This window comes from Emys orbicularis, chromosome 6 (assembly GCF_028017835.1).
Source record: "Emys orbicularis isolate rEmyOrb1 chromosome 6, rEmyOrb1.hap1, whole genome shotgun sequence".
NCBI lineage: Eukaryota > Metazoa > Chordata > Testudines > Emydidae > Emys > Emys orbicularis.
Genome location: NC_088688.1, coordinates 124,026,126 through 124,053,700, shown reverse-complemented (window position 1 = coordinate 124,053,700; position 27,575 = coordinate 124,026,126). Strand labels below are relative to the sequence as shown.

Here is a 27,575-nt window from a genome sequence, read left to right as displayed (position 1 = left end):
GCCATGCAAATGATGACAAATTGCGTGATTAGGGTACTGCTTCCCTTGGGTTGCCCCCCCTCGCGTGATACCACAGCAGTGGACGTACCCCAAGGTATCCTAGCTAACACTTTTCCCTGCTGCTCCCATCATTTCACAGTGGTGGGGCTCTGGCCAGGGTTTTCTCAGTGCGGGGTCCTGGGATGTAGAATTCACTTCCCTCCTTTTCTTCACCTTATCTGAGGGGCAATGGAAAATGGACCCAGGTTTTTTCCCCTCTCGGCCTTTTTTTTTTTTTTTCTGGAGGGGTGGGAGAGAATTGAGGGAGACAAGCAGTTGGGTGGGGGCAAAGTTTGTAGGGGATACGGAGGGACTAGAGCGGAGTCCTTCTATAATCATAAGATTGGTACGTGTCCTCAGGCTGAGCACACTTTACTATGAAAATAAATCATATCGATGTTGTTCTCCTGGGGGCCGAGGGTTGAGTCTAGCTAGAAAACTGCCCAGGGCCAGGGGCCGTAACCCTTTTGGTGCTGTGCCCATGACAATAGCCCTGCAGGCTGGTTGGCAATGGGGACAGTGGTGGGACCAGACTCAGCCCCGTGGGAGAGAGGAGCTCGGAGGAGCAGCCAGCAGCTGTAGGTGACTGCCAGGAGGCAAGGCCAAGGTACCGATTCTGCACTCGCCAAGGAATTGTCACAGGTAAAGATCAGGGGAGATGCTGGGGCTGGAGGCAGCCCCAGGCCTTTGATGGGTTGAGGAGAGTGTGAGACGGAGGCCAGGGAGCAGGAGCCGCAGCCTGGGAGCTGGCTGGGAGAGGAAGGCCAGGCAGAAGGCAGACTTGGGAGCTGGGGCCAGGAGACTGATGGAGAAGCCGGGAAACAGGCAGGCAGAGGTAACTGTCCCTGTAGCCCCCCTCCGGGGTCTGCTCTGGGAATGCCCGCTCAGGCTTCTAGCCACACTACAGCTCCCCTGCAATCCGCTGTGAGTATCCCAAGCAGGCCTGACTCGCGGCCAGCCCCTGTGCTTTGCTTTCTCTCCAGGGACAATGCTGGCACTGATTTTCCAGGAACCAAACAGCCCTTCCAAAGCCGAATATGCCGACTTATGGAAAACACACCAAACAATAAAAAGATCTACATACATACTAAGTGCCCCAGAAGCCACCCATTCTCCACACAGCAGATACAAGTCCTTCCAAGCCTCCCCCGGGGGTGGGGGTCTGCCCTTGGACCAAAGCTCATGTCTATCTGTTGAATGAAAAAGAAGGCCCCTCTGTCAGGTTAAGCTCAGCCTTCTATACTCAAAGCCCTTTCTTTGTCTCCTAGGAACTCCGGTACTTGCCTGAACCAGTCTATGTGAGGCAGCCCCGGGGCGGTACTTCTCTGGAGGGGTTTTACAGGCCCAGGGATGGCCGTAAGCGCACCCCACTGTTTGCAATTCCTGGAGGAGCTGTGGTCACCCTCCACCACGGAGCAGAACCCAATCCATAGGCCGTAACAATCCACAGAACATCCATACATTGAATACAATACGATCCCCAGAAATACGGCAAGTGGCTGCAATTCTCTCACAGCAGCAGCGGTGGCAGGAGGCAGGGGGAGCAGCCTGCAAGCAGGGGAATGAAACAACTGCTGTAGCTGGAGGACGCAAGGAAAATGCAGAGTAACCCCCCTATCACCACTGCAGTGGGACGCGGCTCTCTGGTCAGAGGGCCCTACAGATCAGTGCTCCCTTGCCCTCCAGTACAGGAATGGGCCTGAGAGGCCCCAGGAGGTGAAATTCCTTTGCTCATCTTGATTCCCGCGGGGAAGAGTTAGGAAGTACAGGATTGTTCAACTATTGCAATGGCATCAGGGTACCAGTACTCTCATTTTCTGTCTGCCCTAGTAAAGAGTCCTCCTTCGCTCAGAGTATCAATGACAGCCCCCCAGGAGCTAGTCGGCAGCAGCTAGCACTTGCCTCCAAGTTTGCAGTATCCAGAGCATGCTACCAGATATAGAGGAGGGACTGGGATAGCACAGTACTCAGTGACACCCTGGCGTAAGAACCGCTATACTGCGCCCGACTAAAGGTCCATCTAGCCCAGTATCCTATCTTCCGACAGGGGCCAATGCCAGATGCTTCAGAGGGAATAAACAGAACAGGCAGGCAATTATCGAGTGATCCATCCCGTCTCCCATTCCCAGCATCTGGCACTCAGAGCTAGGGACACCCAGACCATGGGGTTACATCCCTGACCATGTTGGCTAATAGCCATTGATGGACCTATCCTCCATGAACTTATCTATGAGTGGGATTTACTGCAGTATTACTACGTGTATTTTTTACTACAGAGAAAATCCCATTAAAAGAATAAACTCCCGGTGCACTAAAATGCAAAGCACCCAAGAATAATGACCTGTCAAAGGAATTAGTCTGTCAAATGAAAATATTTTCTGTATAAACTCCCCCAAACATGACATAAACCAGAGTTCTCTTTAAAGGTGACCTGCAAAGTTTTGGAAGACATTAACCCTGTAGATGTGTGCAGCATGCGCCCTGGAGTGCAGGAGAGAGGGGCTCTCAGTACATTACTCTAAACATATTTCTTTTCTTTTTAGCTCCCTTGGCATCACACTGTTTGGCTAGTGGTGATGTGAGATCAGTTATCACTGGGTATGTCTACATTGCAATGTAAGCCAAGGGTTCGAACTCACGATCAAGCCTATGCCCCCTTCTGTCTACACACAAATCACGCTACCTTAGGAATCAGACACAGGACCCCACAGGGGTGGAGGGTCCAAGCCTGAGTCAAGCTGGCACACAGGATTCAAGCCCTGTTGCTTTGTAGTGTAGACACAGCCCCACCAGACTTGTGCTCTGGGAATCCGCCAAAAGTATCCCACGGGCCAACTTTCTTTGTCCTCTGGACAATGAAGTTTGGCGGACAGCCAACTTTTCCCACACTGCACCACAAACAGAGGTCTAGAGCAGCCACGTTTTGGGAGGGCGCTAGGAAGTCTGGGATATGGGTAGTTTGACTTGGGCCCATATAATGCAGTGTAGTTCCAACCTGCTAGAGTCGCAGGTCGGAAGCCAGTGTTCAACAATTCCTAACCTGGGTTTACAAATAAGTGTTAGACACTCAAGCCCTAGATTAACAAACCCAAGGTCAACTGAGTTCTACTACCCCTGGGCTTACATTGCCGTGTAGACATATGCACTCAGACTCCACAGACGATGCAGCAGACCCTTAGGCTATGTCTACACTGCAATTAGAGACCAGCTGGCACAAGCCAGCAACCGATTCGGGTTCTCGGGGCTTGGGGTAAGAGGCTGTTTAGCTGCAGTGCAGACATCTGGGCTTGGGCTGCAGTCTGAGGTCGAACATCTACATTGCGGTTCAACTGCTTCTAGCCAGAGTTCCATGAGCCAGAGCCAGCCGGCACGGGCCAGCCGCGGGGGTTTAATTGAAGTGTAGACGCACCCTTGTGGTGATTCAGTCATGGCTCTTCCACTAAACAGCAGGGTTTTAAGTTACACTTTGAGATGGAAAGCATCAAATAATATAATAGAATGTAAATGTTTATAGAGCACCTAGATGAAGCCGATGATCAGGATAAATCTGTAAGGGCAAACCATGCTTCTCTGATGGTTAGAATTCTTTGCAAGAGTTAAAGCAGTCGATAAAAATAACCCGTGGATATAATTTATTTAGACTTTCAAAAGGCTTTTGATAAAGTTCCTCACAAGAGGCTATTAAGGAAATGAGGTAACTAAGGAGTGGGAGTTGAAGTCCTATGAGGGATTAAAACTGGTTAAGAGATTGGAAGCAAAGGGAAGGACTAAATGGCCAACTCTGAGCTTGGAAAGAGGTTTATAATGAGATGCCTGTGGGATCAGTACTAGGATTGCTGATGTTCAGTAATAATTACCTGGAAGACAGGATGACTAGAGAGCCAGCAAAATATGCTGATGGCAGAAAATTATTTAGGCTAGTTAAAACTAGGGAAGATTTTGAGGATCTCTCCAGAGGATCTAAGAAAACTAGGTAAGCAGGCGACACTGAAAAAAGAAAGTCACACACACAAAATAATATATAAAGGAAAGACAATTTGTACTAGATCAATGCCAGAGGGTTTAGAATGAATAGTAACTTCCCAGGAAAAGATCTTGACAGCAGTGTGGGCAGCTCAGCGAAGGAATCTGCTTAATGTGAAGTGCAGTCAACCCCCCAAACAAGGGGCTAGGTGAATAAGGAACAGAGCTGCGTTAAGAAAAGGACAGAGAATTGGACAATGTTATAACACCATTCCACATCCTGTAACTGGCTAGGAACAGGCAGAGCCCCAGGTCCAGCTGAGGGACTGGCGTGTTTGATGGTTGGCCAGCAGAACACTCTGGGGCAGAGGACGTCCTGGTTTGCAGAACAGCGCAAGGAAGCAGGAGGTGTACGTTGTACCTTACTGCCTTGCACCCCCTATCCAGATTGTGGGTAGCAGTGCAGGGAGGAGAGCAGCCTCCATGGGGGAGCTCTGTCCCCCACTTGTGCCATTAGGTGCAGGACGGGATGGGAGTGGGGGAGCCTAGCAGTGCCAATGTGATGGGGGGGAGTCTGCTTTATCAGGCGTGTGCCCACACAGAGCAGTGGAAACCCCAGAGGCAGAGCATGACTCAGAGTCGTTCTGCCTTCTGGTCTGCTCTCGGGGCAAGGCAGTGGCACACTGCCCTGGCTTGGGTACAGCCAAGGCTGGGCCCTGTTTGGGCACCTGGGGCTTGTTTTTTACAAGGTATTTAGACACCTGAAGGTTAAGACTGGCATCGAGTGAACGTTCCAAAAGCGCCTAGGCTCCGAACTCCTCCTGACTTCAGTGAGAATTAGGTGCCTTGAAAATCCTACCGGGTGCCAGGCTGCCCCTTCAGGCACCTAAATACCTTTAGAAATCTGATCCTCAATGTTCAAGCCAATATAACAACGATAGACTCAGAAAGGTGGCAAAACTGACTAGCAGCACTCGATGGCAAGGCAGCGGCAGATGTGAGAGGAGAAAGAGGTTTACATACAAAGCAGAGTGTAAAGACACCTGTACACCTTTCCCCAGAATAGGAGAACAGAGAAGGATCCAAATGGATACCAGAAATGACTTTTCTTTTTTTTTTTTACACAAAGTACAATTAGCTGAGTGAACTCACTGCTATGGGATGCCACCTGGGTGCTTAGTGATTTGCACTGCTAGCGCTAACACCTGCAGTCACACACAGAAAACAGACTGTCAATCCTCAGCCGTCGTGTCACAAACTGGGGACTACCTGGGATCAGAAAATGATTTCATATGGCACCACAGGATGAAATTAAGTGCATTTGGATATTATACACCTCCTTCTGAAGGATCTGGCGTTAGCCACTCTTAGAGAAGGGGGTCAGAAAAGGTAGAACATTTGTCTATGGCAATTCTTGTGCACAATTTATATGATCCTTTGCTCAGCCTGCCCAGGGCCATATTAACCAACAGGACTGTCCTCCTCCCAGCCCCCAGTCTGCTACAATAGACCAACTCCAGGTTTGGAAATGGCAGCATCCCTGGCTGACTATCAATCCACAGCACTGTCTCCATGGAATACCATCTACTCTTTTTCTTATTATCTTAATTATAAATGCCATGAAAATTTATTGCAAGCCTTATTAAGCATGCAAACCAGAACTACAAGAGGAAACCATGTCCCACACACTCAAAATAAGTTGCTATGTAACTTTATTTAATTAAATTTAATGATATAATTGCTTGTGCATACTCTTAGTCAGCACAACCCAAGTAGTCAAGTGTGTTAAGAAACACATCATCTGCCAGCTATCTATCCTTAGTGCAGATAAAATATTTTTGCATCATGTATTATCTAAGTTTTAACAAGTTGCAAACCCTGTCCTAATATGACTGACTGTTGCAGGAGGTGCGGAGAGACCTTGCTTTTCAGGTCGTTGCGTTATAGGAGGAGAAGATTGTTCACTATTTCCCAACTCATTTTTAAAGAATCATTACTTCTGCCACTGTGCATTCACAAGAGTCAAGGATTTTTTCCTAGGGTTGTATAAAAAAACCCAAATGGTTTCCCCCCGCCCCTCCATCGACCACCAAGCTTTAGCTACAGCCAAAGCATTGACCCTTGAAATTACTAACTGTGTGGATTAAATGAATCTTTGAAACACCTCTAATGCTACCAGCTGTGATATGCTGGCTGGATCAAGGCTGCCAAGTCTCCAGCATCTCCCGTGAAACTCATGGCAACCCTGTTACTCAGGTCACAGGCCTGTGGGCACAAAACGTAGTCCCCCACTCTCTGCCTCGCCTCCCCCAGCTGGCAACAGGCCAATGTGGCAGTGGAAGGCTGAGAATGGGGCAGGTTCTGAGAAGGAACAGACTGGAGCCAAGGCTGAACAGGGGAGCTATTAGAACAGTGAAATCCCCAGGGCTTTGGAAGAAGTTAAACTCTCCTGTTCTAGGGTATAAACAAACCTCTGGCTATGGGGGTGAGGAGAAGACTCTCCCTGGGGGAAGGTTATTTCATAGCTGCTGCTGGCCCTGGGAGCCTTGCACCTTCCTTTAAAGCATCTGGCCCGGACCATTCTTGAGACAGGATCCTGGACGAGATGGATCTCGGGGCTGATCCACTTTGGCAATTGCCATGTTCCTCGGCAGGTTATCTTGAGACTGGAGACAGTGGAGGCTGCTGGAAGGCATCAGGCCAGAATCTTGATCGATATTTGGCAGATGGTGCAGAGTCTCCAGGATGGATATAACCTGGCCGCAGTTGCTCAAACCAGAAATGCAAGCATTCCACTTCGTGCTACCTAGATGACAAGCGATGAAGGAACACCAGAGGAAGTTGTCTTGGGAAGGAATGATAATTGAACCCTATGGTCACAAGGGAGAGGCTGTGCTCTTATGAGGTCATTGCAACATAAAGAAGGGTTCAGCTTATGCCAGTTGCACAACCGTAAAAAAAACAAAACAAAAAACACCTGCCACGTCCTATCCGTGAATTTCCAGAGAAAAGGTGTGGCCAAAAGCCAGGCCAAGTTTATCCGTACAGGCAGCAGACTTCATACAAAATTACTGGCATGCGAAACCTTAAATCAGAGTGAATAAATGAAGACTCGGCACACCACTTCTGAAAGGTTGCCGACCCCTGTTTTAACTGATCTGAATAGAAGCGTTTTCTCATAGAAAAGGTGACCTGCAGAGGGAGACAAAAAAGATGGACTGTGTTGTTTGTGTGTCTATAGCAGGGGTCGGCAACCTTCCAGAAGTGGTGTATCGAGTCTTCATTTATTCACTCTAATTTAAGGTTTCGCATGTTGTTGTATGTAAAGTAAACAAGGTTTTTAAAATGTTTAAGAAGCTTCATTTAAAATTAAATTAAAATGCAGAGGCCCCCCGACCGGTGGCCAGGACCCGGGCAGTGTGAGTGCCACTGAAAATCAGCTCGCGTGCCGCCTTTGGCATGCATGCCATAGGTTGCCTACCCCGGTCTATAGGATGGAAAGAATGCCCAAAAGTTGGGGGGGAGGGAGGGTTAAGTCTGCTTTTTTTAACATTAGAAATATCAGTTTTGGGGTGAAATCCTGGCCCCACTGAAGTTAATAGGCATTTTGTCATTGATTTCAACAGGGCTTTGCTTCACACATCAAGTCTAGTCTTCCCTGGTTCATTGGAGAGCTCTTCCTAAGGGACCCACAGATGTGGACTGGGAGTGCTCTCGGTCCTCAATGGAAGGGAGGGTGTTGATTCCTTCATTGCCAGATAATCCTAACCAACCTGCTGCAGGTGTGAACAAAAACACCACAAACTCTTCATGTCCTTCCTCTGAGATCAAACTGAGAGAGTCACTATAGGCTATTGTCTCTCCACCTCTGCAGTCCTACTGAGCTCACTCCTCTCCTCTATTCAGGGAGGGTGTGATATAGATCTATATAGTCTATATAGACTGAAGAACTGCTGGTAAGACTGAGGTGAGATCGGCAGGCAGCACGCTGAAGAACAGGCCTCCTATATAACCACAACCTTCTCTTAGAGGTTTTTAAGGTGAGGCTTGACAAAGCCCTGGCTGGGATGATTTAGTTGGGGATTGGTCCTGCTTTGAGCAGGGGGTTGGACTAGATGACCTCCTGAGGTCCCTTCCAACCCTGATATTCTATGATTCTAGTGAGGGCCTCTCCTCTCAGAAACCATGGGGACCTTTTGGGCTTCTCAGTGCTGCTGGGGCCCCAAACAGCAACAACAGCCAAACCTGCCCAGTCCCAACTGCCAGAGACCAAAGACTGCTCACCCTCCTCACAGGCATGGCTGCAACCGTACTGATTCACAGCAATCCCCCCTCCACGTCTTGAGTTATTGCGGTTGTTATCTATAAATGAAGCCAAATGCCCTGAGAAAACTTCAACTGATACAAAACACAATATCCTGTCTGCTTAGCAACACAGGTCACCACGAACACATCACCCCCGTGCTCTGCACTGGCTCCCTACCGTAATCGGTTCAAGGTGGCTCTTCCATAGTCAAATTCCTCCATGGGACAGGCCTTTTCGGCCTGTGAGGTTGCCTCTCCTACAATGACCTTAAAGATTTTAGGGACTGTTTCCAAATCCCCCTCCGGCCCAACAGGGTGTTGCGAACACATTCTGTTGACATTGTCTGTCTGCCATTTCTTGGTGAGGGCGGATCTTTAAAAAGCAGCAGACCGCCCGGGACACAGTTAAGAGACATCCCTAGAAATATGCCTCCCAAAGACAGACTCTCATTTTAAAACAAATCTACAACCAGTACAATTCTTACAGGGCCTGAAAGGAACAGTACTAACTGGCTCTGCCAGTACAGGGCCTGCAGAGCCAAATGTGCCGTCTACTCCCGCCCAGTGGCCAGGCTGAACACCGCATGGCTGAAGCTACATGTGTCAGTGTCAGAGTAATACAATCACAGGCTGCTAGAGGGACGGAAGAGGCTCATCCGTCCACCCGGCCAGGGCAAGATTTCACACCGCAGCACACTTTGAAGAACCTTTCCCAGTCTTGCTTTAAACGTCCCAACGTAATGTGGCTTCTACTGTTTCCCTCGGGAGATCTAGACCATAGATCTCACTGTCCCCATCTCAGTTTTCCTGGTTTTCATCCCATTCCTCCACCCTGGGAGCCCCAAAACAATTCCTCTTCCTCAGTGCTTGGGCATGTTTACCCCAGTGTTAATCTATCAATTCTTCGCACCCCTAAAAAACCCGGAAATAAAACCTAGCGGGGCAGATGATCTAGAAACAAACCATTCTGCTTCACCAGCCCATGTTTCGTGCCCAAATTGTTTGCTTGTGTCCGAGTTTGGCCTGCGAGTGCATGGGGGCAGGTCTGTGTCTGCCTTTACATTTAGCGCAGTCTGGCACAATCAGAGCTCCATAAATAAAAAGCTCCCCGCGGCACTGCCCGGAGCGGATCCCCCGGGTCCTTCTCCGCACACTCACTGGGAGGAAAGGCCCGGGAGGGTCCGGGGAGTGTAGGAAAGTGGGTCTCCTGGCGCCTGGGTGACCTTAGCCCTGCAGACCCACCCGAATTGTAATGAAAGCGCCGGGTACGTGTAAGCTGGACACGCTTTCAGTGGTGCGTGTCGGAGCGGCTGGGACACGTGTTGAAGCAGGGAGCCAGCCAGCCCTCCCTGCGGCAGCCGGGCGCATTGTCCATGGGCTCGGCTAGGTGCGCGGCGTGCGGACTAGATCAGAGCAGTGACAGCGGTTCCCCAGCGGGAAGCACCGAGACGGGACCCGTCCCTCCACCGGAGCGCCCAGCCTCGGCGAGCGGAGCCCGGCAGCCGGCGCCGCGCAGGCTGAGTGCCGGGGGAGGCTGAGCGGCTGGGGCAGGAGGCGCAGCTAGTCCCCGGGCCCCGAGCCGAGCCGGGGCACGGAGTAAGTTCCCCGCCTCTCCGGCACCTGGGCCAGCCCCTCCCCCGGCCCGGGATAGGCAGGGGCCCCCTTGCCGGGGGCGGGGGAGTCTCGGAACAGCCGCGTCCCCGCCTCCCCGGTGCGTGCTGAGGTCAGGCCGGGCGGGGAGCGCGGCGCAGCAGAGCCGGGCTGGGGCTGGGGGCGTGGGGCGGCTGGCAGCGGGGCAGCAGCCGGAGCCGAGCAGGACGCTCGCTCGCTCGCTGCCCGGAGCCCGCAGCGGGTGCCGGGAGAAGCGGCGCGGGGAGCGGCGGTGCCCGCGGGGAGCCCCCGGCGCCAGGAAAGTTGCGCGCGGGGCAGGAGGCGGCCGGAGCCCGCGGCCGGGCGGCCCCATGGCGGGGCAGGGGCTGCCGCGGGCCGGGCGCGGCGGTGGGCAGCGCCTCTGAGCGCCGGGCAGCGCCCCGGCCCGGCCCCCCGTGCGCCCTCCCCATGGGCGCTGCGCCCTAGCGCCGGACCATGGCCAAGTGGCTGACCAAGTACTTCAGCCTGGGCAACAACAAGGCCAAGAGTCCCCCGCAGCCGCCGCGGCCCGACTACCGGGACCGGCGCCCCGGGGCCGAGCTGCTGGCCGCGCACCGCCACACCTCGCCCCGCCTGGCGCCCCGCCACCTGTGCGACGACCCCGGCGAGCTGCTGCGCGCCTACCGCGCCCAGAAGGAGCGCGACTTTGAGGACCCCTACAGCGGGCCCGGCTCGTCCCTGCGCAAGCTGCGCGCCCTGTGCCGCCCGGAGCCTTGCGCGCCCGAGGAGCCGGCCGCCAAGCCTCCCTCGGCCGCCGGCTCGCCGCACCTCTTCCGCAGCCAGAGCGAGCGCCGGCCGCCCACCCCGCCCGACGGCCGCTATCTCTCCCCCAAGCACCGGCTCATCAAGATCGACAGCGGCTGCGAGGGCGCGGGGGGCTGCAAGGGCGCCGCCGCCCCGGCCATCACCTGGAGCCCGCCCGGCGGCGCCGGCAAGAAGGTGGGCAAGTGCCCGGAGCCGCCGGAGAGCAGCGTCCCTTCCGCCAAGCCGGAGAAGGTGAGAGAGCCGCCGGGCATGGGGTACTGGGTTTGCCGTGGGACGGGACGGGTCTCGGGGCAGACAGGCAAGCGGTGCCCAAGCTCGAGGCTTGGCAGGGCTGTGACCCTGGTTTTGGGCAGTACAGCTGCCCGGTCTGCGGGAGCTGAAGTGACACCAGTTCTGCACACGCCCGCGGGGAATCTTTGAGACGCAGGGTGCGAAGTGCTTGAGGGGAGACCAGCTAGGGCAGGTTGTCTCTTGGTCAGAGGCCTGGGTACCACTAGGCTCCGTGTGGTGACGGTGACTCAACTGCTTTCTCTGACCAAATCAAAGAGCAAGATCTGATGCCATCATGTGTCAGAGGGGGGAAGAAAGAGAGAAAGGAGAGGTGTCCAGGTCAGTAAAGGGAGAGAGATTTTTTTTAATCTCAGCGTTGTAGGAAATAATATTTGGAAAAGAGAAAAAGAACTGTGGGTCAGGCACTACAATAACCAGCGTATTCAAAGGAGTTTAACGCCAGCCACTTGGTGCTGGCACTCAGAGCTGGAGGTGTTAGCAAGGTTGCTAGGAGTGCTGAGGATACATCACCATCTGTTCTATTGCTGTCTGTGATTTTGTGTCACCCATGCATCAAACATCAGAAAGCAAGTGAAGCTTTTTACAGGTTTCGCTGTGACCTACTTTGCCTGATTTTCAATCCATCTCATTATTTTGTCTTCAGATATGAAAAGTGATTTATGTGCTAGAATCAGGAGATTTCTTGGCTTCAATCATTTGCATTTTTCCTGAAGATGCTCTGTGGAAATAATTTTGTGATTTAAGTTATGGGTGCTTACTACATAACTTTTTGACAGCTGTTCATAGGGAAAGCAGTATACATCACCTTCCTCCTTTTGTATGTACGCTGTCTGTAGGCAGTCATACTGAACAAATTAAAAAAGTTGATTTTAAGAGTAAGGCAAATGGTAGTGAGATTGCTTTAGAGACTATTTAATGGAAACTTATGCCCAATGTTTGGAAAGGCTTTAAAAAAAATTAAGAATATAGGGATTCTCTTCCATACAACTGAATTATTTTGCTGGTCACTGCTTACTTCTGGTGTAGGTTCTAGAATATAAGAATACCTGACCAAGATGTGATTCAGCACGTGAGGTTAGCTCCATATGTCAGTCACTGACTGATCTGAACATTATGGAAGGGTTGCTTTTAGTCACTTATGTTGAAATGTAAATAGACACTCAATACTATGGTGATGAGCACCATAGAAATGCCTGTAAATGAATGGGAGGGGAAGTTCAGTGGCAAAGGTGAAGCAGAGATTAAGGTTGAGTAAAGTCCCATTGATTACGCCATATCTATTGGTGGTTTGTGCAATAGAAGGCACAACACTGAAACAGACTTCAGTGCTTGAGGCTCAACTGTAAATATTTTGCTTTCTTCGGGTAGTATTTCTCTACAGCAGTGGTTCCCAAACGTTAACAACCTGTGAACCCCTTTCACTAAAATGTCAAGTCTTGCGACCCCCCTCCTAAAAATGAATATTTCCAGGGATTTTGTCCTTTACCCGAGTATAAATTATAAAAGCAGTGATCTTGGAAATATAAAATTTGTGTTTGACATGCTTATTACACGCTATTTATTATTAATTATTATGTATCATTACAGTATTTTTATTACATTATGAAAACGGCAACACTCTTCCAAGATCTCACTTTCATAGCTTGTATCACTTTGAATAAGCCTGTTGTAAGACAAGGCTCCTATGTTTCATCAAGGAGTATCAGATGTGAAACAGCATGAAGGGATTTAAGAAGCCAACTCAGAGTTCCTCCTACACAAGCATTCGGATCTTGAGCAGTCCAGGCAAACACCGCACGTTACAACAAAGCTTAAACTTGTTCTTGATAATAATTTAAAAAACAATACTAGCTGCCTATTTAATTTTAAAAACAACAAAATATATCCACCTCCCTTTTCATTTCTTATAAAGAGTTTTGAAGTTTAAATCTCCTCAGTGTGATAGATATGCTTGCTTTGATCTGCTTAGTTCTTGGAAGTCCAGGGGCTCCGGGCTTCTGGCCCAGTGCTGCCTGGGGTCCCTAGGGACAGCTCTGGCCGCCATTAGGAATTTTTTTCCCGAGAACCCCCTCTAACATTTCACGAACCTCCAGGGTTCACAAACCCCGGTTTGGGAACCACTGCTCTACAGGTATGTACCAAGCACTGCAAACACTAGACCATCTATGGAGAAATCATGGCGGCCTTTGTACAGGGAAGTAGTATTAATCACTTAAAAGTGAAGCTGGTATCCCCGCTTTTATTATCCTGATAACCATAGTCTAGTTTTCCCTGAGCGTAGTAGTGACTAGTTCTCAATTCAATGGCAGCGTACTCTGGAGTGTACAGGAGAGATTAATGTAACAGTAGGTTCATATAATCTAAATATTTGCTGGATATTATCAATTTAAATTGGGTAAGTGTGTGCATGTTTAGGCATATAACATGGTTGAATTGAATGGTAACACATTTCCATTGTGATTTAAATGAATACATTATATTCTGTCCTAACCTAATTCCAAATAAATCAAGTTGTCAGGATAAAATAAGATTAAAACTCCAAGATATTTATTGTATTGTCAGTCAGTCATATGTAGTCACTGACTGGAAACACTTCTTTTCAAGGAAGTGAGTGATTTAAAGTTAAAATATTAATTCTTGTTTCACTTCTCCATAGGCCGCATGGCTTGAGATCTGTATTTGAAAGTGGCGTGCCTCCGGCATCTCCTCCTTTGGGGCATGTATATTTAGAAAGTACCTGCCTAGTAGGGCATATGTAATGCATAATAGTTGCTCATTGGGCATGAATTTCTAAAAATCACGTGACCGTCACAAGCAAAATCATTTTACTCAATTTTAAACCCTACTGGAGCAATTTTTTTTTTTTAAATAGCAGCTTCTAAATCTGCAACCATGGCAGCCTGTTATAAAACATGTACAGTATTTACCCATTAGATTGGAACAACTCAGGGAACTGCTCTTTTCAATTATATACTTGTTCTGAGGCTACATGCTAAGTTAAACAAAACAAAAACCCAACAATCATTGTTTAAAAATAGTTTGGATAAGCAGTTGAAGGCTCTTAAAGTAGGATAATGCCAAAAGTGACTTCCCAAATCTCAGTTATCACTTTTCTGATTGATATAAGTGAGAGAGAACACAAGCTCTTAGCATTTTGAAGAACAAAACTGGAACCAGACCACGGCTGTAGTGTGAAAGGCATATATACTTAACTATTTTTGCCTGAGCTCGTGTTAGTCTTGTTTCCTGCTGTGATGGCTCATCTCAGTCATGAACATTAATGTACCTGGTCTCATGGGGGGGGTACCAGATATAAGTTGTCTGACTTCTCTGACTGTGCTAAGTGCATACTCAGACTATATTTCCACATGCATGGTACCAGGCTAATATTCCACATAATAGGATTTGGAGGTCATTACTGACTTTTCAGTGTTCCAAGGAATCCAGCTATAGACTGAGGACTCAGCCCAAACAATGAAGCTTTCCTGTTTAGTAACATCAGATGATATTTCTGTTAACTTTCGTAGGAGGCGTTAATTTCCTGAACACTGACTTTCTCAGCTATAGAACAAAGAGGAACGACATAACTTTCCAGCTGAATTATTTGCTTCCTCTCAGTTGTGGAAATGAGAACTCTCTGGCTTTTCCATTACTCTGACAAGCAGCGGAAGGGCCTGGAAAGTTGGTCCAAAGGACAGGGAATCACTCTTTCTATGAAATACTCGTTAGAACCTTAAGTTCAGCACAAGATTCTCGTAGGTATTGGTTGACTTTAATAATATTTATATTTCAGTGTCCAAAGACCCCAGTTGGTGCTGGGGCCCCATGGGTGACAGTGTGGTCTACTCAGTGGGCCATGGGAGTCAGGGAACCGAGGTTCTTTTCCCAGCTCTGGCATTGCTCTGTTGTGGGAAGGTGGGCCAGTCAGTTCACCTCTCTGGGCCACTGTTTTCTCTCCTGCGCTGTCTATCTTCTCTGTTTAGATTGTCAGCTCTTTGGGGCAGGAACTGCCTCTCGTTGTACAGCGCCTAACACATTAGAGGCCTCAGCCAAGATCAGGGCCCCAAGCGCTACTGTAATACAAATAATTTGCTAAGCACTAAGTACAAACACTCAGGAGACGTGATTCCCTGCCCCAACAAACTTGCAATATTCCCAGATAACCAAGAAAAAGGGGCACTCTGCATTAGGTGACAACATATGGCTTTACTTAACGCTTTCTGCGTTAACGGTAACACTAAATGTCATAAATCTGCTCGTGTGTTAAACTGTCGAATTCATTAGACGTCAGTAATTGAGCTGTGCAGTGGGTATAGAACGGAGCTTTTTAAATGAATGTACACGCAGCCCAGGAACCCAATGCCGTTGTGGAGTCCCGGCCCTGACAGCATGTGGCAAAGCTTACTGTGTGATGGCCTGTTCGTGAGCCTTGTGAAATATGTTTAAACCAATGGAAAACCCGCTGATCTGGCCCAGAGCAACGATTGGGCAAAAGTGAAACCTAAACACTGTTGTGTCAACTGGAGCCTCTTGTGCTGTGAAGCACCTTGTTTGCTTCGTAACTGGTCCGTGGCTGTCTTGCACTCCAGCACTGCGCTGCAGATGGAGAGGTACTTAGGCACCTCAGACAGTTACTAGGCTGTGACTATAACTTTTGGAAATGGTGGTGGGTTTTTTATTTTTGAGACTCCTGCTCTACATAAAGCTTTTAAAAACAAATCCATTAGGTGCTGATGCAGTCAAAAAATTAGTTCCTGCAGGAATATCTGACATGATTTACTTAACACAAAATCAAGCTGATCCCTCACCTGCCTGTCAAAGCTGCATGTGCATGTTTGATGTTGTGACCGACAATAACCTGCGACTCGGAGGTACCTGAAGAATCAAAGCTGGTGAATTTGGGGAAAGAGAGTCCGACAAGGAAAAACATCATGTAAGTGAAACAGTGGGAATCAACTTTTAAAATATCTAGTCAATGCATTGTGGTTCTGCAACCCTGCATGCTCCAGAGTCTCCCACGTCTAGTTACTTCTGTGGGAATTCCATCTGGGTATTTCAGGACAAAACTGGGCCCAAAGAGCTTAGTGTATTTACTTGGCTTTTTTGCTCAAAGCGGTAGTTGCCATGGTAGAACTCTTTGAGGTGGAATTGAGAGGGCCTGATTCATCTCCGTCTTGCACTTTCTGTGTTCGGGTAGATGTGTGCAAAATGGGGATGAAGCATTACAGCAGCATCCTCCCCCAGTGAGATCTTGCACACACTGCCCCCTTCACCTTCTTCCACAGGTGTGAATGTCAGTGCAAGGTACCATGCGCGAGAGAATCGGGCCCAGAATGTCTGCTTATATTTAAGGTGGGCTTTTGTTAAAAGCGTATGTTTGGTTGCATTAATGAAACTTCTAGTACGGATTGTTTAAAGTGACTAAGCCAAAAGAGCCCCTCTTCCTTTAAAGGTCTGAGTAGTTTTCCTCCTTAAGATCATCTCAGGTTTCAGACTGTGGAAAAAGTTTGTTTTAATCACTGTTCTCGTTTCGTAACAAATCACTTCCTGCACAGTCTCCTCTGCATTAGGCACGGAATGCAGTGACACATAGCAGGTGCGAGATGTGCTGCCAAAGAAGTGGGTGTATTTGATGGCATAATAAATACTCTTAGTCTGAGGGGGCAGAGCAGAAATGAGGGAGGGGCGCACAAACGCCACATGGCAGCTGCTGGGAGGTAGGGTTCTGTATCTGAAGGCGAGAGCCTCGCTGGCACAGTTGGCTGCATTCTCGCCCAAGTTTTGAGGAAGGTATGTCTCTCTGTTCGTTTGCACCCACACTGCTTCATGTGGCCAACACCACATTGCAACATGAAGAAAAACGTTTTATTTCTGTGGGATGTAGTTCTAAGGAACACCATACACCCAGGCTAAAAGTTATGTGCAAGACGGCTTTGTTGTTTTGACCAGGACAGTTTCATATATTCCAAGCAATATGGGGATATTCTGTCTGAGCCTTTAATCTGAAACTAGTGATACTAATATAACATTCCTGATCAGAGTGGTGCTATTTTTTTTAATTGAGATTTCTTTAACACATTCTTAAATATTTCCTGTTTCTTCCGTGCTGTGTAAAGTATCAATCTGTCTTTTGTGGACTCATTGCACGTAAGCAATTAAAACAACCAAAATGCATCTAATGTACATGGTGATGAAGTGTTGTGATTGATACTAGCATTTAAACAGGCTTGAACGTTGTAAGATTGCTGTGCAGAAGAGGCATTTAGATTTTTAAGGACAAAATACTAGTATGTTCTTCTACAGTGGCTCTTATCTGAAGATCTGTAAGTACTTCACAAATGTTGAATTGCAACACTTGTTTGAGCCTGTGTACACACAGAGGTGTGATTATTCTAGTGGCAGGTCAAGTACAGCAACTGTCTAACATTGGTTAGCAATCCTACAACAGTCCAAGTGAGAAATATCTCCATTTAGAGCGGTAAGGGGCTATCGATAGACAGAATATAAGTATCTGCCTTGGACTTTCCCTGGGAAAGAAGTGCCATGCCATAGGATGTGATGTTGAGGAGTTATACTACACATTCCTATTGACAGACTGCCTGCTGGACCATCATGGAACCCCTCCCTGTTCAGTGCTAACTCAGTAAAATGCCACCCATGAAATAACCGTCACCCAGCTAGTCCTCTGAGATCTCCCCTCAAAGCATTGGCCCACCCTGACTGCTTGGCTTGTGAGATCTGTCCAGATTACAGCCAGGAGGGTAAGGCCAGTGGACAGTCGTCAGGGGAGGCTAGCATAGGAAAGGAAGAGGAGAATTTATAGGTTGGTATGCATCCGTTTTCCTTCAGTATTCCAGCATCCTCCGTTTTTCTCCAATTATGAAATACCATGTTGTAAGCACTCACTACTCATGGAAACTTTCCAGTCAAATATCTTCAGTATAGCCCTGCGCACATGAGCAAACTCTCTTCCACAAATAATTGAGGGTACCTGTAACCTGAGAATCAAACTTGAGAACCTTCTTTCAGTGGCAAAAGTTAGAGTAATAAATGCCATCGATAGTGCATCTTCAGCGTCCTTGACCACCAGGCCTTTTAATTACTTTTAACTGCTTGTATTTGATGTCTTGTGAAGACTGATTTCCTTCCCCCGCCCTAATTGTAAGAATAGATTATTTCACATCACGCAGCTTTTCCTCTTTCCGGTCCCTCGTTCTGGCTTAGTGTCTGCTGGAGTCCTCACTTCTCGCTATATAGCCTATATATGGCTGCAGCTCTTTCCTTCCAGGAAGGGGTGTAGATTCTTATTTATCTAGTCTATAAGCATTGCTCCTTCACTCAGAGGGTAGTGTTAGAGAGACGTTCAGGCCCTTCTCTGTCTCTGGGGCCTCGACATACTATACGGTCTGCACCTATTTTGTCTCTAGAAATGGTGACTTTCCCATCTGTGAGCCTGACCTGAAAGCCAGTTGCTCAGCTCTTTTGATCAAGCTCTGGGTCATCGTAAAGCTATTTCTTTTGGAAAATAACTTTTGACAGTCTCCTGACTGCTGTTTTAAAACCAGAACAGCTGTTAGGTTGGAAGCAGTTTCCTTAGCAGTGAAGGGTAAAACTGGAACGTTTGTGGCTTGAGCATTGCACATTTCATCACCGCAGTATCTGAGCATCTCCCAACAGCCTGTGTGGTATGGAAATATTGGCTCTCCTTTTCCAGGCTGGGAACAGAGCTGCAGAGAGGTCAGAAGAAGTCAGGGTCAGATTGGGAAGAGGACCAACTTCTCCTGAGTGCTTCTCGCTTTTTGGGCACCCCTGAAGTGTTCTTGTAAGGTCAAGTTTATGTTCTGAAGGTGACGCTTTTTCTGTCAAAAATACTGAGCTGAACCTAGGTGTGTCCACCCTTCTCTGGCACTTAGACCCCGGCTAACCTCCTAAACCCCAATAACAAGGGTGATTCTATTTTTTGTTCACTACTTAGGGCACGTCTACATTTAAAAGGCTGCATTGGCACATCTGCACTGCTGTAGCGCTTTAATGAAAGTGCTCTACACCGACAGGAGAGCTCTCCCGTTGGCATCGTTAATCCACCTCCCTGAGAGGCGGTAGCTGTGTGGATGGGAGAAGCTCTCCCCCCGACATAGCACTGTCTACGCGGTGGGGCTAGGTTGCTATAACTACATTGCTCAGGGATGTGGATTTTTTGCACCGCTGAGTGATGTTGTTGTACTGACATAGGTCTGTAGCATAAGGGCCGCCTCCGTGGGTGCTCCGGGGCTGGAGCACCCATGGGGAAAAATTGGTGGGTGCTCTGCAGCCAAGATCCCTGCCCCCCATCCCCAGCTCGGCTCCGCCTCCTCCCCTGAGCGCGCCGCGTCCCCGCTTCTCCTCCCAGGCTTGCTGCCGCGAAACAAGCTGTGGGAGGGAGAGGAAAGGAGCGGGAATGCAGCGCGCTTAGGGGAGGAGGGCGGGGTAGGGGTGGAATCAGGGCAGGGCTGAGGGCGGGTGGGGGGTGGGAGCACCCCCTGGTGCCAGGAGAAGTTGGCGCCTATGGTCTGTAGTACACAGCAGACCTTAGTGGTGAGCGTAATGTATTAATGTTTATGATGTGCTCCGATAGAGCAGTGATAAGTGTTATAGAAAAACTTAAAAAAAAATTAAACTTGATTCAACCACAGTTGGTTGAGTTGTCGCTTAGAGCTATGTGGCGAGCAAAATCTAGATCTTCTAGTGCACTATTGTTGAGCCGTACAATTCCTGTGTTGTATCTAGCTGTGCTTTTTCTCATGATGAAGTCAGTGGCGACGTCAAACAGGAGAGGTGAGACTATATTCTAATTTGGCACCAGTGTCTAGGTTGAACCATTCCCTCAAGCCTGTGTGTACTTTCTGTGCATGCCGCATCACAGAAACAATGGGGTTAATTAATTATGAAAAAACATATCTAATGAGAACCCCAGCAACGCCCCATTCAACCTTTACTTGAGAAGGCAAAGGAACAGTAGAGGAGAATCTTCATGTACTTTGGCAGTAAAGTGCAAGCCAATGGGAATACACCTCTACCCCGTTATAACGCCACCCGATATAACACGAATTCGGATATAACGCAGTAAAGCAGTGCTCTGGGGGGGCGGATCAAAGCAAGTTTGATATAACGCGGTTTCACCTATAACGCGGTAAGATTTTTTTTGGCTCCCGAGGACAGCGTTATGGGGTAGAGGTGTATCTGGAAGGGAATAATGTCCTGAATTAGCAAAGTGGCAACTGCATTCCCCAGCTTACACAAGATTGGGTGTACTGACAATCTGCAACCTGATAACTCTGTCCATTTTAGTAGTGTGTCAGGAGGATGTTAAACAGCAGCTACGAAACTTAAATAGTTTTAAATGCGCAAGTACAGATAACTTGCATCCAAGAATTTTAAAAGAACTGGCTGAGGAGCTGGCTGGAGTGTTGATTTTTACAAAGCAAATGGCTTTGTAAAATGCTAGCTATTAAATGGAATGAATTTGTAACAGATACGGAGATTTGTTAGCATTTAACAACTACTTATCTCCAAAGTTATGAAGAAAAGAAGATGGAAATAACTGGGACAGGCGTTAAGAATGAGGCCAAAGCGTCAGCTATGGCAGGCATGCCGTTGGGCAGCTGGAAAAACACGGACAAGGGGCCGACCAAAATAATCCCTCCACCGAACAGTACTTAGGGAAAAGTTATGGGCTTCAACCACATAGACAGCGACCCAGGCCGGACAACATTGGTGGTGCCTTGTTTGTGCCCTAAGCTATGTCTGACGGATTCAGAACAACCAGTAAGTCACAGCTGCAGCTTGTGGAGGAGAAAAGGACCATTTGGTGTGGGTGTGTTTGCAGGGAATGTGACCGTGTTCCATCTCCAAACGGAGAGGCAGTGCTTTGTCTTTCATGGGTGCCGTTTTGTCACAAATGAAAGAGTCTCACCTCTCCCGTTCATGAAGCAGCCCAAAACCATTTCCGCGCCATGAGTTTAAAGAATGTGATGGGGGCACAGGGGGAATGCTGGGTCACATGGTGGTGGTCTGGTTGCAATCTGAATGGTGACGTTGTGGGCCATTGGAGGAGATCATTTAGACTTGTGCTCACGGAGCGTATGTGTTGCTGGAGATTGCTTGACCCATGGTTTTTAATGCCATCTTACGTACTGCAAACCAGTCTGTGACTAGCCCCTTTAGTGTGATTCTCTTGTCCCTATCGCATAGTGAATGTGTGTGTTGCCTGACCTAGTTATTGTTTTAACTGATTTATTTGATAATGGCTTGGATGTCTCTAAACGTACCTCACCCCTGTGTATCAGGCTATTCAGCTGCCCCTCTCTATGACCGGGGATCACAGCGGTGGCTTACAGAGTATTGGGCTGGTAGGGAGAACGCAGCAGCCTGTAGTCCTGCCTCTACAGCCGTAGATGGGTCTAGAATTCTTCCCAAACTCTCGAAGTGTGGCATCGAGTTTCTCAGATCCAACGTCGGGCGGGGGGTGGGGGCTGGCTCTGAATATCCCAGCTCATGATAAACTTCTATCCTTAAAAAGCGACAAAGAGTCCTGTGGCACCCTATAGACTAACGGACGAATTGGAGCATAAGCTTTCGTGGGTGAATACCCACTTTGTCAGATGAATGTAGTGGAAATTTCCAGAGGCAGGTATAAATATGCAGGGAAGAATCAGTCTAGAGATAACGAAGTTAGTTCAATTAGGGAGGATGAGGCCCTTTTCTAGTGACTCTCCTTCCCAGGGAATTGTCACAAGGAAAGGCTAGTAAAGCGCTCTTCCTCCTACCCACCCCACCACACCCTGTCTGCCTACTTACCTAGCATTAAGGAACCAAACTTACTGGCCCAGATAAGCGTGCTCTGTAATTTCACATATCTGTCACCATTTCTTTATATCCTCATTCATTCTCCTCCACACAACATTTGCTCTGCCCTAGAATCTATCTGTCTGGGTAGCACCGCTGAAATTCATTAGCTGGTGATGGGTTAATGAGCAGATTCTGACTGCACAGAACAAATAGCTCCTTATTGCTACCTGAAGCTCAGTTTGTTACTCTGACGTACTTCAGCACCTTTTGTTCACTATCGGATTGATTTGTGCCTAAGTAGTACCCATTCTCTTAGGGCTAAAGGATGTATGCAGAGGTGTGTGCTACAGTGTTACTGGGTAAGTCCTGCTGAAATTCTGCGCTCTCAGGCTGATGGGTGCAGGTGAAAGCATTGTTTGAGGTTGGGGAGGAAAGACGAAAATCTACCCCATTTTCATTCCTGGTGCTTCTTCCCGGACAGCAATCCTATAATCCTTATGTGACTGCAGTTCTACTTGTAGATACATTAATGCTGCCTTAATATCAGGGTGGATAAAAATCAATGAGGTTTTTTTTTAAAAATAAAAAAAAATAGAATATTTTTGATAAAATGCTTTTTGAGGAAAAAACCTATCTAAAGATAGTTTTAATTAACATACATTATAGCTCAAAGATATCTCATCATGGAATAGGGATTATAAATTCTAATTCTGTAGTATGAGACAATATATTCATGTAATGTTTAAGAAAAGTTTTGTAAATGACTTCCAATAGTTCATGGATTAGGGACCCAATTTTATGGGGTTCCAGGTGCTTCGGTATAGATTTAGGTTAATCTTTCTATCTACCCAATGGCACTCAGTGCTCAGTCTAGAAGATACCATCAGAGATGCTTAGTTTTGCAGTTCTCAAACTGGATTTGTGTCTCCAGAAATAACAGTTGTTAACAGCAAAAATGTTCATAAATAAATAAATAATATATAGAGGTGAGAAATAACAGACCTCAACCCTATTATCCCTCTGCAAATTTGTGTACACAGAGTCAATCCCTTACCTCTCTCTATAAAAGTGCAAAGTTTCAAAATATTCAATGAGTAGAAATTGTTGGAGGCGGACTAGATCTGGACAAGGAGGAAAACGTCTGGAGATAAATGTGAGAAGGGAGGGACAGGCAGTAGAAACAAGTGAAACAGTTTGAGCAGCATATTCCAGAAGTCTTGAGATCTTTCTGAGTGTAGCCTTCATTGATTTGAGATCCACCATACCATTCTCTCCCTAGAAGGGAAAACCTATAATGGCAGCAGGCCATAAAAGAGACCCAGTTTGGGTTTCATCTATCTCTGAGTTGTGAAGAATATGTACACCTCTACCCTGATATAACACGAATTCGGATATACCGCGGTAAAGCAGCGCTCCGGGGGGGCGGGGCTGCGCACTCCGGTGGATCAAAGCAAGTTCAATACAACGTGGCTTCACCTATAACACGGTAAGATTTTTTTGGCTCCCAAGGACAGCGTTATATTGGGGTAGAGGTGTATTAAGGTTATAACAACCAACAAGAATGCACTTTTATGTAGAAATCCATGATTAAATAGAGTCTTCCTGACTAGTGCTTTAAATCATGATTTAAATCAACGTGCTTTAAATCATGATTTAAATCAACGTGCTTAATATGCAGTGTTCTGGGCCTAAGCTATTCAGTATCTCATGTTTTCAGCAGCCTCTGACTCTGTTAAATGCTCAATATGTGTCTTATGCCCTAAGCAGGCTTCAGATATAGGTTTGGAGCAAAATCAATTTGGCCTTGTTACTGACTGGCTTTTCTTTCTTTCCTTCTACATCTAACAGAGCCACATTCTGAAAGAGTCCTCGAAGGAATTCAGTAATGATGAAAACTGTAGCCAGTGGTTTAGCCTCCACAACGGGGAGCTTGCTGACAGCAGTTTTTAGAATAGCCCTTTAAATTTGAGTTGGAAAGCCAACAAGCCACTATTACCCAACAATTAAATTGCCAAGAGCCACAGTTTGGGCTGCGAGGGCTTCAAATGGTTTTCGTGGATTTTCATCTTAATTTCTTTTTAAATTGCAATTGTGAGTCACTCTTGGGTTTTTCTGAATATTTGTTGTCAGAAACAACAGTAACCCATTGTCACTTTGCTACAGCTATCGTGAAGTGCAACATCTGGTTGGTGACAACACACTTTTTCAGCTCTGAGACCTCTTGGTTTCAGATGGATTTTGCTTGTGTCGCCAAGTTGCATTCACTTGCACTCTTAAATTTCTTCAGGGTGACTTTAGTCACTTGCCTTTTCATATGGTGCCTCTAATCCAGGGGTGGGCAAACTTTTTGGCCTGAGGGCCACATTGGGGTTTCAAAACTGCATGGAGGGCCAGGTAGGGAAGGCTGTGCCTCCCCAAACAGCCTGGCCCCCTCCCACTTCCCACCTCTGACTGCCCCCTTCAGACCCCCCCAACCCATCCAAATCCCCCCCGCTCCCTGTCCCCTGACTGCCCTGACCCCATCCACACCCCCGCCCCCTGACAGGCCCCCTGGGACTCCCACGCCTATCCAACCCCTCCCAGAACCTCCTCCCCCAGCTCAGGGGCTGGGCAGGACGGTCCCGCGGGCCAGCTGTGGCCCACGGGCCTTATTTTGCCCACGTCTGCTCTAATCTAAAGGATGCAAAGCATGTCACTAACTACATATACAGGGGTCATGTTGCCCCTTGCTGTATTCCATCACCTCCAATGTCTGGTGTATAACAGCTCACAGCACCACGACAGAGTTCCTGATGGGGAAAGGTGAAGGGAGAATGTGTGGACACAATATGTTATTTGGGTTCAAAATAGGTAACCGCTTGCTCTTGCAAGAAGTGCCATGATGTTATTTAGTTCCTGTCTATACAATGTCTTAGCTCTGATTCTCATTGAAAATACAGTACTACCAATAACCCAGAGCCTAACCCACCCCAGTCATGCTGGAGGCACTGGTGTGTAATTCTCGCTCGGCAGGAAGAGCGCTCGCGAGTGAACTTACAACACTAATGCAGCAGTTCTCTGATCTGAGGACCAAACAGGGCTGACCTTGCCAAGCTTGTGAGATCTGACAAGATCACAGCCCACAGTGCTATGGCTGTAGGTGAAAATGTAACTTCTCTTGCAAAGCATCTCAATTGATCCTGGCACAACAGTGTTCAGAGAGCAGTTTAAAGGAATGCAACCCCCCCCAAGCATGTACGTTTGTTAACTAACCGGTCTCTGCTTTCTACAGCTATAGGAAAGAAATTCCAGATGAAGTTCTGCCCTCCTCTGCTCTGAGACTCCCAGTGCAATGTGCGGCGGTGGGAAATCAATGTTTGCTTTTTGAAAGCGCTGCCCTTTGAACAAGAATCTCTGAGTCAAGGGGAGAAGCACTGGTGAAAGCGGGGTCTGCTTGCCTTGCTCTAGCATGCTATGTGGTGGGGTCACCTTGGTGTGCTGACATTGCTTTCACGCCTTGTGGCTATCCAGTAAATCTCTGTGCCATTGGGAGCAACTGGAGATCAGATACAGGGACGAGGGATGGTAAGTGAAAGTTTGCCAACACCCCTCTGTGCTCCTATCTCCTTTCCAAGTCCCACTGCAAAGGAGGGACTTGATTATGGCTGATGCTGGGCAGCCGAGCTGGAGCCGAGCCAGAGATCTCCTGCGGCAGATCTCTAAGAAACAGTCACTTTGCAGGCAGTTTAAATCCTAAATCTCCTCTGTGGGGATTTGCGGCAGCTGGCAGCTATGTATGAAACGCTAGGTTTAGTGAGTTCTCCGTAGTAACAAAGAAAACAAGTGAGCGGAACCTTGCAGGCCTTTCTAATCCCTTCTCCCCTGGAACTGCCAAAGGAAATGGCTTTAAAAAGTACGTGAAGTTGGAATAACTGAGACTGATTCTTCAGCCTTGGACAGCCCTTCTCCGTGGAGAAGTGAAAGTTTCCAAGACTGGCCATGGGCCTGCAGAGCTCTGCTTCAGGAAGAGATCTGTTTATCTCTGGTATTCATCTGCCCCCCTTCACTGCAGTGTCACGGAGCCTCGCGATCTTTAGTGTATTTCTCCTCGCAGCACCCTAGGGGCAGGGCCGGGCCGATATCTACATTGGACAGCTGGGACCTGAGGCATAGAGGCCAAGCGACTTGCCCAGGGTGACATGGTATGTCTGTGGACTTGGACCCAGGTCTTCTAAGTCTAGGCTAGTGCCCTGACCATTGGTCCATCCATAAGAACCTAAGAACGGCCCTACTGGGTCAGACCAAAGGTCCATCTAGCCCTGTATCCTGTCTTCAGACAGTGGCCAGTGCCAGGTGCCCCAGAGGGAATGAACAGAACAGGGAATCATCAAGTGATCCATGCCCAGCTTCTGACAAACAGAGGCTAGGGACACCATGAGCAATTAAGAAATGAAGGTGTGTGTGAGGGCCCTGGGTCAGCACGGGAAGAGGCCGTGTGGTGACTTCCCACCCCCAGCTCCCCAAGAACTAAAACGACTGGTTCCGGGGCTCCAGAGAGTCCCATCTGGCCCAGCACATTGGAAAGAAATCCCGTTAGCATGGGCGTCCGGTGACCCGGCCATTGGGGGGAGACTAGCCCATGTCCCGTCCCCATCCCCCTCCTGTGCAGGAGCCCAGAGCACCCCCATCATAGCCCGCAGCCCCAGCGCCAGCCACCCCAAGTCCCTGCAGGAGGCCAGGCCCAGCCAGCCCCTGCCAGGGCAGAGCTCCAGGAACTGCAGGAGGGAGTCTGGGGGTGGAGCGTGGGCCCACGCCAGGCTGTTTGGGGAGGCACAGCCTCCCCCAGGCTACGATCCCTGCTGCCCGTGCCTGTTAGCAGGGTGCAGGAGTGGGTTTCGGGGTGAAGAGTCAAACCAGGGAGTCTTAGAGGCGCCTTCCCACTAAGCCAGAACAGCGAGCAGTACAGTGAAGTGTCCTTACTTGACTTCTCTAAGGGTGGGAGTTGGAAATGAATCTGTAAGAGACAGTTCGCTCGTTAAGATGTTGCCAGAGGCAAAGTTGCGCAGGGGACTAGGTGCCGCCACTTCACTTTAGGAGAGCTCTGTACAAATTCTTTCTTGGCTCACCGGTGAAAATGAGGTAGGTGGTCTAGTCTTATTCCCTAGCAAACCTTTGCTCCTATGCTGGAAACTGCCACGCAACTGCACATGATTGCTAGTCCCTGCTCCAGAGGCCGTGGACTGAACTAGCAGGGCTGTTGCGGGTCAGAACCCAAGTTCCTGATCCAAGCGGCATGGGGAAGTTTGCCCAGGATCTGCTCCTGCTAGCACGGTTAGTCAGTTTCGCTGTCCCAAGCCTGACCTAGGCCTGGTGTGCTCTCCTAAAGAAATAATCAATCTGCCTGAGTCAGCCATTCCAGGAGCTGCTGCTCCTGCCGTAGCGTGAGCTGCAGGTGTGTGAAGGGGGCAGCAGTGCTGGAGATAACTAGGGGAGGTGGGGGGGAGCCCTTGCCCCGAGCTGCTGGAGAATCAAGGCTTTTAATATCAACAATTTCCACCTCACCATCAACCTCAGCCTGGACCAGTCCCCAAAAGAGATCCACTTCCTGGACACTACAGTGCAAATAAGTGATGGTCGCATAAACACCACACTATACCGGAAACCTACTGACCGCTAATCTTACCTATATGCCTCCAGTTTCCATCCAGGACACATCACACGATCCATTGTCTACAGCCAAGCCCTAAGATACAACC

The 27,575-nt window shown here is 48.4% G+C and overlaps 1 protein-coding gene across 1 annotated transcript in view; it reads left to right on the top strand.

The window, feature by feature from the left end:
• Positions 1 to 10,392: 10,392 nt before the first annotated feature.
• The window catches only part of SHB (SH2 domain containing adaptor protein B), a 135,069-nt gene continuing 117,886 nt past the window's right edge, over positions 10,393 to 27,575 (top strand). Inside the window, exon 1 of the mRNA XM_065406819.1 lies at positions 10,393 to 10,953. Within this exon, the coding sequence (XP_065262891.1) occupies positions 10,393 to 10,953 (561 nt within the window). The remainder of the gene's footprint in view (positions 10,954 to 27,575) is intronic.